Source organism: Oncorhynchus nerka, linkage group LG10, assembly GCF_034236695.1.
Source record: "Oncorhynchus nerka isolate Pitt River linkage group LG10, Oner_Uvic_2.0, whole genome shotgun sequence".
NCBI lineage: Eukaryota > Metazoa > Chordata > Actinopteri > Salmoniformes > Salmonidae > Oncorhynchus > Oncorhynchus nerka.
Window position 1 is genome coordinate 90131429 of NC_088405.1, and position 14526 is coordinate 90145954.

Genomic DNA, 14526 nt, shown 5'->3' on the forward strand with positions numbered 1-14526 from the left:
CCTACACCCAAACAAGGGCACTGCGTTCATCCACCTCTGGCCTGCTCGCCTCCCTACCACTGAGGAAGTACAGTTCCCGCTCAGCCCAGTCAAAACTGTTCGCTGCTCTGGCCCCCCAATGGTGGAACAAACTCCCTCACGACGCCAGGACAGCGGAGTCAATCACCACCTTCCGGAGACACCTGAAACCCCACCTCTTTAAGGAATACCTAGGATAGGATAAAGTAATCCTTCTCACCCCCCTTAAAAGATTTAGATGCACTATTGTAAAGTGGCTGTTCCACTGGATGTCATAAGGTGAACGCACCAATTTGTAAGTCGCTCTGGATAAGAGCGTCTGCTAAATGACTTAAATGTAAAATGTAAATGTAAATAACTGGCATGCAGATCGGCAAGAAATGGCAAGATAAATTGGCACTCCAAATGGAACCCCCCTGATGTAGCCTATTACCGGTAACTTCGGGAGCGTAATGGCAGAATCTGCAAAGGCCAGCAGCAGTGCTAGAAGGGGGTTCGGGAACAGCTTGATCAGAAGACAAAAATCCTATCTTGATCTCTTGACTCCCTCGTGCACCTTAAATTATTTAAATCACAGTGTGCTTAAAGCATCAGACAAGCTCCGTAACCTACATATAGTTGATTCTATTAAAACACATAGGGTGTGTCTATATACGGAAAAATACACGTTTAAACATTTCAACCAGTCGATTGGTCGAAATAACAGATTACTTTTTTTGTTGTTGTCAGGGACAGCCTGAAACAAATTCAGTTAGTTGAGCATGACATGTTATATATATATATATATATATATATATATAAAACAATAATTACTTTTCTTATTTATTTAACTAGGCAAGTCAGTTAAGTAGCATTGTTTTTAAACGTGTGTATGTTTTTCTCCTCTGACAAACAAAAGATGATTCAAAGGGGGTGTGGCAGATTTCTAAACTCTTCCATGTAGAATACACGAGTAACCTTGATGAAAGGTGGCTATCGAGGAGGGGATGAGACTTCCATTTGTCTACTAATGAAATGACACACCCCTCGACCACATCAGTTTCCGGGTCATGGAGGAGAGAGGACGATCTTTTGCCCAAACGAGAATCTCCTCATTTTTATTTTTTAAATTTAAACTATTTAAACTAGGCAAGTCAGTTAAGGACAAATTATTATTTATAATGACGGCCTACCCTGGCCAAACCCGGATGAGGCTGGTCCAATTGTGCACTCCTAATCACAGCCAGATGTGATGCAGCCTGGATTCGAACCATACTTCCCTTCCAACTCTCCCAAACAGAGACCAGGCTTCCCTCCCATGTATTTAACTATAGGCTACAGGCTATATTAAAATTCATATCTACGACCCCCCCCCCCCCCCAAACCATGTACCATGAACAATTCGACTGTTGTAGTTTTTGGTTCTTCATCAAATATTTGGCAGCCATCAACAAAAAAAATGGGGTTTCAAATAACTTCCCAATATTCAAATAACTTCAAATATTATTTGGTTTTCTGAAAGGAATTAAAGATACTTTCAAATATTTGTTTTTCAATATGAGACCAGTAGTTTAATTTTTTTTTTTTTCCTGAAATTTTACACTGGGTATACAAAACATTAAGAACAACTGCTCTTTCCGTGACAGACTGACCAGGTGAATGGTATAGTCTCTTATTAATGTCACTTGTTCAATCCACTTTAAATCAGTGTAGTAGATGAAGGGGAGGAGACAGTTTAAAGAAGGATTTTTAAGCCTTGAGACATGGATTGTGTATGTGTGCCATTCAGAAGGTGAATGGGTAAGACTAAGTATTCAAGTGTCTTTGAACAGGCTAATGGTAGTAGGTGCCAGGTGCACCGGTTTGTGTCAAGAACTGCAACTTGCAGGGCTTTTCATGCTCCAAAATTTCCTGTGCGTATCAAGAATGGTCCACCACCCAAAGAAAATCCAGCCAATTTAACAACTTTGGGAAGCATTGGAGTCAACATGGGCCAGCATCCCTGTGGAACACTTTTGAAACCTTGTAGAGTCCCATGCCCAGATGAATTTAGGCTGTTCTGACACCTTGTAGAGTCCCATGCACAGATGAATTGAGAATGTTCTGAGGGCAAAAGGGGAAGGGTGCAACTCAATATTAGGAAGGTGTTCCTAACGTTTGGTATACTCAGTGTGTGTATATGGAAACTCTGCAAAAAAGAAACGTCCTCACTGTCAACTGTGTTCATTTTCAGCAAACTTAACATGTGTAAATATTTGTATGAATATAACAAGATTCAACAACAGACATAAACTGAACAAGTTCCACAGACATGTGACTAACAGAAACGGAATAATGTGTCCCTGAACAGGGGGGGGGGGGGTCAAAATCAAACGCAACAGTCAGTATCTGGTGTGGCCACCAGCTGCATTAAGTACTGCAGTGCATCTCCTCATGGACTGCACCAGATTTGCCAGTTCTTGCTGTGAGATGTTACCCCACTCTTCCACCAAAGCACCTGCAAATTTCTGGGGGAATGGCCTTAGCCCTCACCCTCCGATCCAACAGGTCCCAGACGTGCTCAATGGGATTGAGATCCGGGCTCTTCACTGGCTATGGCAGAACACTGACATTCCTGTCTTGCAGGAAATCACACACAGAAACTAGCAGTATGGCTGGTGGCACTGTCATGCTGGAGTGTAATGTCAGGATGAGCCTGCAGGAAGGGTACCACATGAGGGAGGAGGATGTCTTCCCTGCAACGCACAGCATTGAGATTGCCTGCAATGACAACATGCTCAGTCTGATGATGGTGTGACACACTGCCCCAGACCATGATGGACCCTCCACCTCCAAATCAATCCCGCTCCAGAGTACAGGCCTTGGTGTAACGCTCATTCTTTCGACGATAAACGCAAATCCGACCATCACCCCTGGTGAGACCAAACCGCTACTCATCAGTGAAGAGCACTTTTTGCCAGTCCTGTCTGGTCCAGCGACGGTGGGTTTGTGCCCAAATGCGACGTTGTTGCCGGTGATGTCTGGGGAGGACCTGCCTTACAACAGGCCTACAAGCCCTCGGTCCAGCCTCTCTCAGCTTATTGTGGACAGTCTGAGCACTGATGGAGGGATTGTGCGTTCCTGGTGTAACTCGGACAGCTGTCCCGCAGGTGTAATGTTCAGATGTACTGATCCTGTGCAGGTGTTGTTTCACATGGTCTGCCACTGAGAGGATGATCAGCTGTCCGTCCTGTCTCCCTGTAGCTGTCTTTAGGCGTCTCTCAGTACGGACATTGCAATTTATTGCCCTGGTCACATCTGCACTCCTCATGCCTCCTTGCAGCATGCCAAAGGCAAGTTCACACAGATGAGCAGGGACCCTGGGCATCTTTCTTTTTGTGTTTTTCACAGTCAGTAGAAAGGCCTCTTTAGTGTCCTAAGTTTTCATAACTGTGACCTTAATTGCCTAACATCTGCTGAGATATTTTTATTTTATTTTTTAAGTTCATATTTTCAAATGACCTACAAAATAGAACTACACTGAATAAAAATATAAAACGCACCATGCAACAATTTCAAAGATTTTACTATAGTTCATGTAAGAAAAATCTGTAAATTTGAATAAATTCATTAGGCCCTAATCTATGGATTTCACCGGACTGGGAATACAGATATGCATCTGTTGGTCGCAGATACCTTTAACAAAAAGGTAGGGGCGTGGATCAGAAAACCAGTCAGTATCTGGTGTGACCACCATTTGCCTCATGCGGCGCTACATATCTCCTTTGCATAGTTGATCAGGCTGTTGCTTGTGGAATGTTCTCCCACTCCTCTTGTGCTCCTCTCGGGCTGTGAAGTTCCTGGATATTGGCTGGAACTGGAACATGCTGATGTACACGTCGATCCAGAGCATCCCAAACGTTCTCAATGGGTGACATATCTGGTGTATAACTGGGACAGCATCGGTGATGTCGTACCCACAGCAACTATTAAAATATTCCCAAACCAGAAACTGTGGATTGATGGCAGCATTCACGCGTAACTGAAAGCGCGAACCACTGCTTTTAAATCAGGGCAAGGTGACCAGAAACATGAACAAATACAAACAGTGTAGCTATTCCCTCCGCAAGGCAATCAAACAAGCTTAGCGTCAGTATAGAGACAAAGTAGAGTCGCAATTCAACGGCTCAGGCACAAGAGGTATGTGGCAGGGTCCACAGTCAATCACGGATTACAAAAATAAAACCAGCCCCGTCGCGGACCAGGATGTCTTGCTCCCAGACAGACTCGCTTTGAGGACAATACAGCGCCACTGACACGGCCCGCTACCAAAAAAGGACTCTCGTTCACTGCAGACGACGTGAGTAAAACATTTAAACGCGTTAACCCTCGCAAGGCTGCAGGCCCAGACGGCGTCCTCAGAGCATGCGCAGACCAGCTGGCTGGTGTGTTTACGGTCATATTCAATCAAACCTTATCCCAGTCTGCTGTTCCCACATGCTTCAAGAGGGCCACCATTGTTCCTGTTCCCAAGAAAGCTAAAGTAACTGAGCTAAACGACTACCGCCCCGTAGCACTCACTTCCGTCATCATGAAGTGCTTTGAGAGACTAGTCAATGACCATATCACCTGACACCCTAGACCCACTCCAATTTGCTTACCGCCCCAATAGGTCCACAGATGACCCAATTGCACCCACACTGCCCTAAACCATCTGGACAAGAGGAATACCTATGTGAGAATGCTGTTCATTGACTACAGTTCAGCATTTAACACCATAGTACCCTCCAAACTCGTCATCAAGCTCAAGAACCTGGGTCGATTACCGGGGGCAAACTTCCCTGCCCTCCAGGACACCTACACCACCCGATGTCACAGGAAGGCCAAAAAGATCATCAAGGACAACAACCACCCGAGCCACTGCCTGTTCACCCCGCTATCATCCAGAAGGCAAGGTCAGTACAGGTGCATCAAAGCAGGGACCGAGAGACTGAAAAACAGCTTCTATCTCAAGGCCATCAGACTGAGTGGCTGCTGCCAACATACTGACTCAACTCCAGCCACTTTAATAATGGAAAAATTGATGAAAAATGTATCACTAGCCACTTTAATCAATGCCACTTCATATAATGTTTACATACCCTACATTACTCATCTCATATGTATATACTGTACCCAATACCATCTACAGCATCTTGCCTATGCCGTTCTGTAGCATCACTCATTCATATATTTGTATGTACATATTCTTCATCCCTTTACACTTGTGTGTATAAGGTAGTTGTTGTGAAATTGTTAGGTTAGATTACTCGTTGGTTATTACTGCATTGTCGGAACTAGAAGTACAAGCATTTCGCTACACTCGCATTAACATCTGCTAACCATGTGTATGTGACAAATAAAATTTGATTTGATTTAGCTTAAAGTAATTGTGTTCAGATCCTTGCGACATGGGGACGTGTATTATCATGTGGAAACATGAGGTGATGGCGGTGGATGAATGGCATGACAATGGGCCTCAGGATCTCGTCACGTTATCTCTGTGCATTCAAATTACCATTGATATAACGCAAATTGTGTTTGTTGTCCGTAGTTTATGCCTGCCCATACCATAACCCCACCACCAGGGGGCAGTCTGTACACAATGTTGACATCAGCAAACCACTCACCCACACGATGCCATACATGCTGTCTGCCATCTGCCTGGTACAGTTGAAACTAGGATTTATCCGTGAAGAGCAAACACCTCCAGCACGCCAGTGGCCATTGAAGGTGAGCTTTTGGCTAGTGAAGTTGGTTACAACGCCAAACTGCAGTCAGGTCAAGACGGTGTGAGGACAACAAGCACGCAGATGTGCTTCCCAAAGATGGTTTCTGACAGTGGCAAGGAGTTATTGTCCCCAGCACAAGGTGCACCTGTGTAATGATCTTGATATGCCACACCTTTCAAGTTGATGGATTATCTTGGCAAAGGAGAACTGCTCACTAACAGGATTGTAAACAAATTTGTCCACAAAATTTGAGAGAAATAAGCTTTTTGTGTGTATGGAACATTTCTGGGTTCTTTTTTTTTCAGCTCATGAAACCAACACTGTCCATGTTGCGTTTATATTTTTATTCAGTGTAATTTTTGCCCAGGTGTGCAGCAGTATGACTGACAGAGACAGCAAGATGAGATCTCCACAGCAAAGCTGTTCCAAGATTTTAAGGAAAATCTCAGTCCACTGAATAATGAATGACATCTGTGTATAAAAACAGATGGCTTGAACGGCAAGTGAACCGGCGATGTGCTTACATGTCAAGCAGACTAGGAAACACAGGCACACAGAACGGCCCACTATGTGAAATATTCCGCTGGGGATGAGACAAAAGAAGATGAGCCGTGGGTCTGAATGAAAGGTACAGACAGAACCCAGACTTCCCTTCCAACTCTCTCAAACAGAGACAGAGACCAGGCTTCTCTTCCAACTGTCTGCATCCTGGGCCTCTTTGTTGTGCAGGCCCGCCACAGCAGCGTTACTCCTGCACTACTGAGGATGAGCCTGCTTACCTACACATGCAGCCTGCTGAAAAGTCAAAGCACATGAAACAGTCTTTCACTCTCCCTCCTACTACACTAGAAGAAAAACACCACCTCCTGCTTCTGAGGAACAGTGGTTCTAGGCGTCAGTTTTCAGATGGAGATAGTGGTGATGAAGGGGGCACAGGGGACAACAGCAGCGAGGGAGGAGGGGCAGGGGGCTCACTGATGCATATTAGAAGTAGGAGGCCCTGGTCTGACGAGGATGTTCACGGGGAGAAGAGGCCCTGGTCTGACGAGGATGTTCACGGGGAGAAGAGGCCCTGGTCTGACAAGGATGTTCGCAGGGAGAAGAGGCCCTGGTCTGACGAGGATGTTCACGGGGAGAAGAGGCCCTGGTCTGACGAGGATGTTTGCGGGGAGAAGAGGCCCTGGTCTGACGAGGACGTTTACAGGGAGAAGAGGCCCTGGTCTGACAAGGACGTTTGCAGGGAGAAGAGGCCCTAGTCTGACGAGGACGTTTGCAGGGAGAAGAGGCCCTGGTCTGACGAGGATGTTTGCAGGGAGAAGAGGCCCTGGTCTGACGAGGATGTTTGCAGGGAGAAGAGGCCCTGGTCTGACGAGGATGTTTGCAGGGAGAAGAGGCCCTGGTCTGACGAGGATGTTTGCAGGGAGAAGAGGCCCTGGTCTGACGAGGATGTTTGCAGGGAGAAGAGGCCCTGGTCTGACGAGGATGTTAACAGGGAGAAGAGGCCCTGGTCTGACGAGGATGTTCACGGGGAGAAGAGGCCCTGGTCTGACGAGGATGTTCGCGGGGAGAAGAGGCCCTGGTCTGACGAGGACATTTGCAGGGAGAAGAGGCCCTGGTCTGACGAGGACGTTTGCAGGGAGAAGAGGCCCTGGTCTGACGAGGATGTTCACGGGAGAAGAGGCCCTGGTCTGACGAGGATGTTTGCAGGGAGAAGAGGCCCTGGTCTGACGAGGATGTTTGCAGGGAGAAGAGGCCCTGGAGGACACAGCTGGCAGCCGGGCTGATGTAGGAGCTACTCCTGAAGCTACTCACACAGAAGACATGTTACATTTAAGTAATTTAGCAGACACTCTTATCCAGAGCGACTTACAGTATTGAGTGCATATATACTGGTCCCCTGTGGGAATTAAACTCACAACCCTGGCATTGCCAGCGCCATGCTCTACCAACTAAGACACACGGGACAAGAAGAGAGTAGAAATCTATACCAGTGGTGCTGATTGCTCTGCAGTGTGCTGGGAGGATATAGAATACCGTACTGCTGGAAGTCATGCCTACTAGGAAGAGCATTTACTGAGAACATGGATTTGCAGGTTGGCTGAATGACTAGCTGAAGTTCTGCTCATTACTGTAATCTAAAGGCAGAATTAGCATTTCCCAGACGTGTGCCTCAGACATTCAAGCCGTAATAAGCCGTGGTTCATAGTAAAGCTGTAAGCCTAGACAGTGAGGCCAGCTAAGGGCAAGCTAAAGAATTTATGCTACCATATCCTCTAATAAAAGGAAGTAAACTTGGACGAATGATTTCCTTTCTAACAAGGAGCCAAATTAACAAGGTGAGGAAGTTGTTTTATATTTGTCTTCACAAGAGTTTGAGAAGAGGGTCCAGTCTTCAGATCTTATCTGAGTGAGAGTTGTCAAAACGTCCCTCTTCTTTCATGTCTTCAGGACCAGGTTTCCTCTGCTCCATTCAACAGATCATATCTTTCCACATAATAGTGCAATGTTTGACATTTTCATTCACCACAGTGTGACGCCACCTGAGCTCTTCAAAACAATGCCATTGATTCAGCCATGATATCGATCTCACTGCATTGGCTGATGGGACTTGCAGTCCATTAACTGGCTAAGAACGTCCAAAGACTCAAACACTTACACAGGACATGAAGACTGCCTTTAGAGTGGCCATCGTTAGCCACTACAATGTAATGATATCATACTGAGAAAAAGCTTCCACTGAACTCATGCCGATACCACTTTACATTTGGAGTGGGACTTGAATCAAAGTAATCATTCAAAGAAATTCATGATTTGGCTCTCAATTCTTAACTTCTCTCCTGTGTAATAACTGACATGGGAACAGACCTAATAGGCTACAAGTAGATGACAAAACTCAAAACAAGCAATAGGAATACTACCAAAGCCCCTCCCATCCAGCAATAGGAATACTACCAAAGCCCCTCCCATCCAGCAATAGGAGTACTACCAAAGCCCCTCCAATCCAGCAATAGGAATACTACCAAAGCCCCTCCCATCCAGCAATAGGAATACTACCAAAGCCCCTCCCATCCAGCAATAGGAATACTACCAAAGCCCCTCCCATCCAGCAATAGGAGTACTACCAAAGCCCCTCCCATCCAGCAATAGGAGTACGACCAAAGCCCCTCCCATCCAGCAATAGGAGTACGACCAAAGCCCCTCCCATCCAGCAATAGGAGTACGACCAAAGCCCCTCCCATCCATCAATAGGAGTACTACCAAAGCCCCTCCCATCCATCAATAGGAGTACTACCAAAGCCCCTCCCATCCATCAATAGGAGTACTACCAAAGCCCCTCCCATCCATCAATAGGAGTACTACCAAAGCCCCTCCCATCCATCAATAGGAGTACTACCAAAGCCCCTCCCATCCATCAATAGGAGTACTACCAAAGCCCCTCCCATCCATCAATAGGAGTACTACCAAAGCCCCTCCCATCCATCAATAGGAGTACTACCAAAGCCCCTCCCATCCATCAATAGGAGTACTACCAAAGCCCCTCCCATCCATCAATAGGAGTACTACCAAAGCCCCTCCCATCCAGCAATAGGAGTACTACCAAAGCCCCTCCCATCCATCAATAGGAGTACTACCAAAGCCCCTCCCATCCAGCAATAGGAATACTACCAAAGCCCCTCCCATACAGCAATAGGAATACTACCAAAGCCCCTCCCATCCATCAATAGGAGTACTACCAAAGCCCCTCCCATCCAGCAATAGGAGTACTACCAAAGCCCCTCCCATCCATCAATAGGAGTACTACCAAAGCCCCTCCCATCCATCAATAGGAGTACTACCAAAGCCCCTCCCATCCAGCAATAGGAATACTACCAAAGCCCCTCCCATCCAGCAATAGGAATACTACTAGGGATGCACCGACATTACATTTTTGTCCGATACCAATATCCAATATTTTCCTTGCCAAAAAAACTGATACCGATAACCCATATTTCAAATTTTAGAGGCCTTTTAAGCATTCTAGTACAGTTAAATAGTTAACACACACGCACACAAACACAGCGGTCAACGGCACCGCATCTCAGTGCAAGAAGCATCACTACAGTCCCTGGTTTGACCGGGGTAGGCTGTCATTGTAAATAAGAATTTGCCAAGTTAAATAAAGTTTACACACACAAAAAAGTTACTTTGTTGGCATTTACGTGTGTCCCCATTACCAGTAAAACATAATCAAAACCTATTTCTTTCACTTACTTGCTGTGCTGTTTCGTTGTTTCATTCTCAACCAGGATTTTATCATGCATGTCAAGCAGTGAAGTTTCAGCTGTCTGTCCGTGGTCTCTCTTCCTTGGTGAGCACTGTCACTGTGTTCGTCTGTCCGTGGCCTCTCTTCCTCGGTGAGCACTATCACTGTGTCCGTCTGTCCGCGGTCTCTCTTCCTCGGTGAGCACTGTCACTGTGTCCGTCTGTCCGTGGCCTCTCTTCCTTGGTGAGCACTGTCACTGTGTCCGTGGTCACTCTTCCTTGGTGAGCACTGTCACTGTGTTCGTCTGTCTGTGGCCTCTCTTCCTTGGTGAGCACTGTCACTGTGTCCGTCTGTCCGTGGCCTCTCTTCCTTGGTGAGCACTGTCACTGTGTCCGTCTGTCCGTGGCCTCTCTTCCTCGGTGAGCACTTTCACTGTGCCCGTTTCCATCTTGTCCAGCTGTGTCTAACATTTCACGTAAACCCTGTTTCTTGTCTGCATCGAAGTAGCTGTACCAATCATCGAGCATGGTGGCGACACAGTAAAGAGGCTCAGAGAGAATGCCTGATAAATCAGTAGCGGTCCTTGTACCTAGCATCCAGCATGGTTGTGACACAGTAAAGAGGCTCAGAAAGAATGCCACCGAATCGCTTGTTCACAGCCTAAAGTACTTTTGTAAGTTTTAACCCCACAGTCTGTGTGGGCAGTTTTATTGAGCAGGCGTTTCAATGCCATGACAGAGGGTATCACGTCTGCTGCAGACACAGGTGGGCTTATTTCTCCAGTCAGTTGTTTGAAAGGAGCGTTCATGTTTCCTAGTTTCAAACATATTCTCAAATGCAATTGAATTGGCAGCAGCGGTATGAGACCCAGCACATTCTTGAGCAATACGGCTTTCCTCAGTACAAAATCCTCATCGACCCGCTGTGCTGTCAGACTCATAATGCTCATGAGGCTGACATCGCTGGTCTAAATGTCAGTCGTGAAGCTCATGGATGTGAGTTTCAACAATACCGTTTAACTCCGGTAGGGCAACATCTGAAAAATAGTGTGTACCGGGGCTCGACCAGTCGGCGAAAGCCAACATCATCCACGAAAGAGGACGGTTGATTGTTAAGGGCAATGAATTCTATTATCTTGGCGTTAAGGGATTTCGCCTAAGTTGTCTCGCTGAAATTTTCTTACTCTTTCAAATGACTGATCGACTTGAACCTGTTCAGTTGTTGGAAGTGTAGCGCTTAGTTTTTTTCTGCTTTTGTTCTGTGTAGCGCTGTATTTTACGTTGCGTCATTACGTCATCTACCTACGTTATATAGGTATGCACGTCATCTACCTACGTTATATAGGTATGCACGTCATCTACCTACGTTATATAGGTATGCACGTCATCTACCTACGTTATATAGGTATGCACGTCATCTACCTACGTTATATAGGTATGCACGTCATCTACCTACGTTATATAGGTATGCACGTCATCTACCTACGTTATATAGGTATGCACGTCATCTACCTACGTTATATAGGTATGCACGTCATCTACCTACGTTATATAGGTATGCACGTCATCTACCTACGTTATATAGGTATGCACGTCATCTACCTACGTTATATAGGTATGCACGTCATCTACCTACGTTATATAGGTATGCACGTCATCTACCTACATTATATAGGTATGCACGTCAGCGTTGACATCGGCTTTAAACTAGACATCGGGCCGATGCTGGCATTTTTAGCTAATGTCGGCCGATTCCGATATGCTCACCGATATATTGTGTATCCCTAAATACTACCAATCTCAAAGCCCCTCCCATCCAGCAAGGCTCCTTAACAGTTTCTACCCCCAAGCCATAAAACTGCTAAACAATTAATCAAGTGGCCACCGGACTATTTACATTGACAGCCCCTCCATTTGTTTTGTACTGCTGCTACTTGCTGTTTATTATCTATGTATAGTCACTTCACCCCTACCTACATGTACAAATTACCTCAACTAACCTGTTCCCCCTGCACACTGACTCGGTACCGGTACCCCCTGTATATAGCCTCGTTACTGACCTGTACCCCCGCACATTGACTCAGTACCGGTGCCCCCTGTATATAGCCTCGTTATTGTTATTTTATTGTGTTACTTTATTTGGTAAATATTTTCTTAACTTTTCTTAAACTGCACTGTTGGTTAAGGGCTTGTAAGTAAGCATTTCACAGTGAGGTCTACACTTGTATTCGGCACATGTGACAAATAAAGGTTGCTTTGACTAGATGACCAATCTCAAAGCCCCTCCCAGCCAGCTATGATCTTGAGTCCAAGACAGCTAGTATTGATCAGCCACAGAACAATCCATGATGACCATGGGTTCTCCTCCTTACTTATGGGAGGGGCAATATACCCAAACATACATCTAGCCTAAATGCATATTCTGCCAGACATGTGAAAAAACACCAGTCCCCACCAAAAATACCATTCAACTGGCTAACCCACTGAAGCAATGTCCCTCCCAAACAACTGTTGGCAGTGACACAATCCACAAGGTGTGGCGGTACATAGTCTATTCTCTAAAAGCTCAGGGTCTGCAGGGAGCTCTCTGGGCCCAGGGTGGCAGGAGAAGGCCTTCTCGCCAGCTGTATCAATAACAGGCCCTATTCAGCTGAAATCATGCATGCCTAACAGGTGGCACCGGCTCAGGCAGCATCAGTTACTGCAACCTGACTGCAAGCTCTGTCCATGAATCAGGCACTCGGCTGGAACCTTTTTCTGCCATTGCTTGCAAATCGGGAAAACTATTAGACTTGTGTGTCACACACAGCGTCTTTCACTCATTATCATAACAGTCTTTATATAAATGGTTGTAATAAGAAATGTGCAATTTTCCAATACTGATACATGAATAACTAAATGTTGCCAGGGTATGGAAACGTCAAAACCTTCGAGCTATCCATTTAAATAATGTATCTTATGCACATGATGTAGTGAACAATTCCATACACATTCACATACAGATCCTTTGCAATACACCAACTTAGCTAGCTAAGAGATATGTCATGCTGCATTAGTCGTGGATCAGGTCCCCTTTCATTCCAGGCGTTTGATGAGAGGCACGAGCCTGGTACGACCAATATTCGGCAGACAGGCGCTGCGGCAACGTTTTCCGTCTAACGGGAACCAGGAACAGACAAATGCTAGTTGATGGCTCAGATAGCTAACTAACGTTACATTGTGGTCGTGTAAAAACGTTTCAACCAGAAAACAATAAAAATGGTCATGAAGTTCAACTTCTATAGTGAGTATTGTAATGAACATAATGAAACGAAAAAGTGCAAATGACAGGTTTGATGAAGGTCTTGACAGACATTGTGGCTAGCTTAGTGGTGTTAGCTAACGTTAGCTAGCTAGTGAGCGAACAATGATAAATTAAGTTAGACAGTTTTGTAGCTAACTGACGTTAGCTGTGAGTTAACGAGGGCGTCGTATTGTTATTGAACGATACGAGGTCATTATTGGGTAAGACAACTAGCTAGTTGGCTAGACTAAGGTTAATAATACTTTCCTCCAAAATAATGCTATTATGGAATAAATGGGTGTTACTTTGCATTATTGGAGTCTGTATGTTTATAATGGACAGTAGGATGTCAGAAAAGATCAGAGGAATATATATATATATATATATGCATATATATATCGTTACATTTTGTACACAAGGCTGAAAACGGCGTGACGTCACGAGATCAGTGTTTCCCTGGTCGGTTGTCAAATGTAAACTAGCCAGTTAACGGGCCTTGCAACATAATGACAAGCGGACGAAAACAGCAGGAATACTCACGCTTTATCCACCATTTCCCTGACTTTCCACATGTTTAGCATGTAGACGCTCTATCAGTGGCTCGCCGCCTCAATAATGCGTCGTCCAGTCCCGTTTCCAACCACAGATGGACTTGCGTCACCGACAACAGAATTCCGAGTCCCTTCCGCTAGCCAGCTCTGTGGGCAAGTTACTACGGGAGACCTCTAAACGTCAGTGTATTTCACCCGGACAGGTTGTGCTTGGGATTTATTTAGCCTAAAAAGGTCAAGGAAAGCAGCATTTCACCTACTTCATTATGCCTGTTCTCAGAACCAATCTGCATATGAACATAGGAGAGGTATCTTTATGTTCCTACTTCCTAGACCTCTGCCAGCCCAATCATTCTTTAGTAAAATACACAAGTATGAGATTTGATGTTGTAACTATGAATTGAATAGTTACAACTGTTCGCTGTTTGGCTGCATAGCTGTCTCTGCTTCTTTTTGTATGCAGATGTTAATTGTTATATTTTACAGTTTTGTGTAGATTTTGTCCCTTGTGGTAATGCAACAAAGTAAAATCTACCTGGAAACGTGCAATGTGCAGCATTTCCCTTTTTATTTTCCTCTACTTTCAAGTTTGCTTTTTTTCTGTTAGGCCACACCCCACAAACTGTTCAGGCAAACAATTGACACCTTTCTCTTGTTGAAATTGAATTTATGGGACTGCACCTTATTTCAAAGTCTTGAGAGG

At 45.3% G+C, this 14526-nt stretch overlaps 1 protein-coding gene across 1 annotated transcript in view; it reads right to left on the reverse strand.

The window, feature by feature from the left end:
* The window catches only part of LOC115136298 (clathrin interactor 1-like), a 90451-nt gene extending 76315 nt beyond the window's left edge, over window positions 1–14136 (reverse strand). Inside the window, exon 1 of the mRNA XM_065023913.1 lies at window positions 13813–14136. Within this exon, the coding sequence (XP_064879985.1) occupies window positions 13813–13853 (41 nt within the window). The 5' untranslated portion in view covers window positions 13854–14136. The remainder of the gene's footprint in view (window positions 1–13812) is intronic.
* Between the last annotated feature and the right edge of the window lie 390 nt (window positions 14137–14526).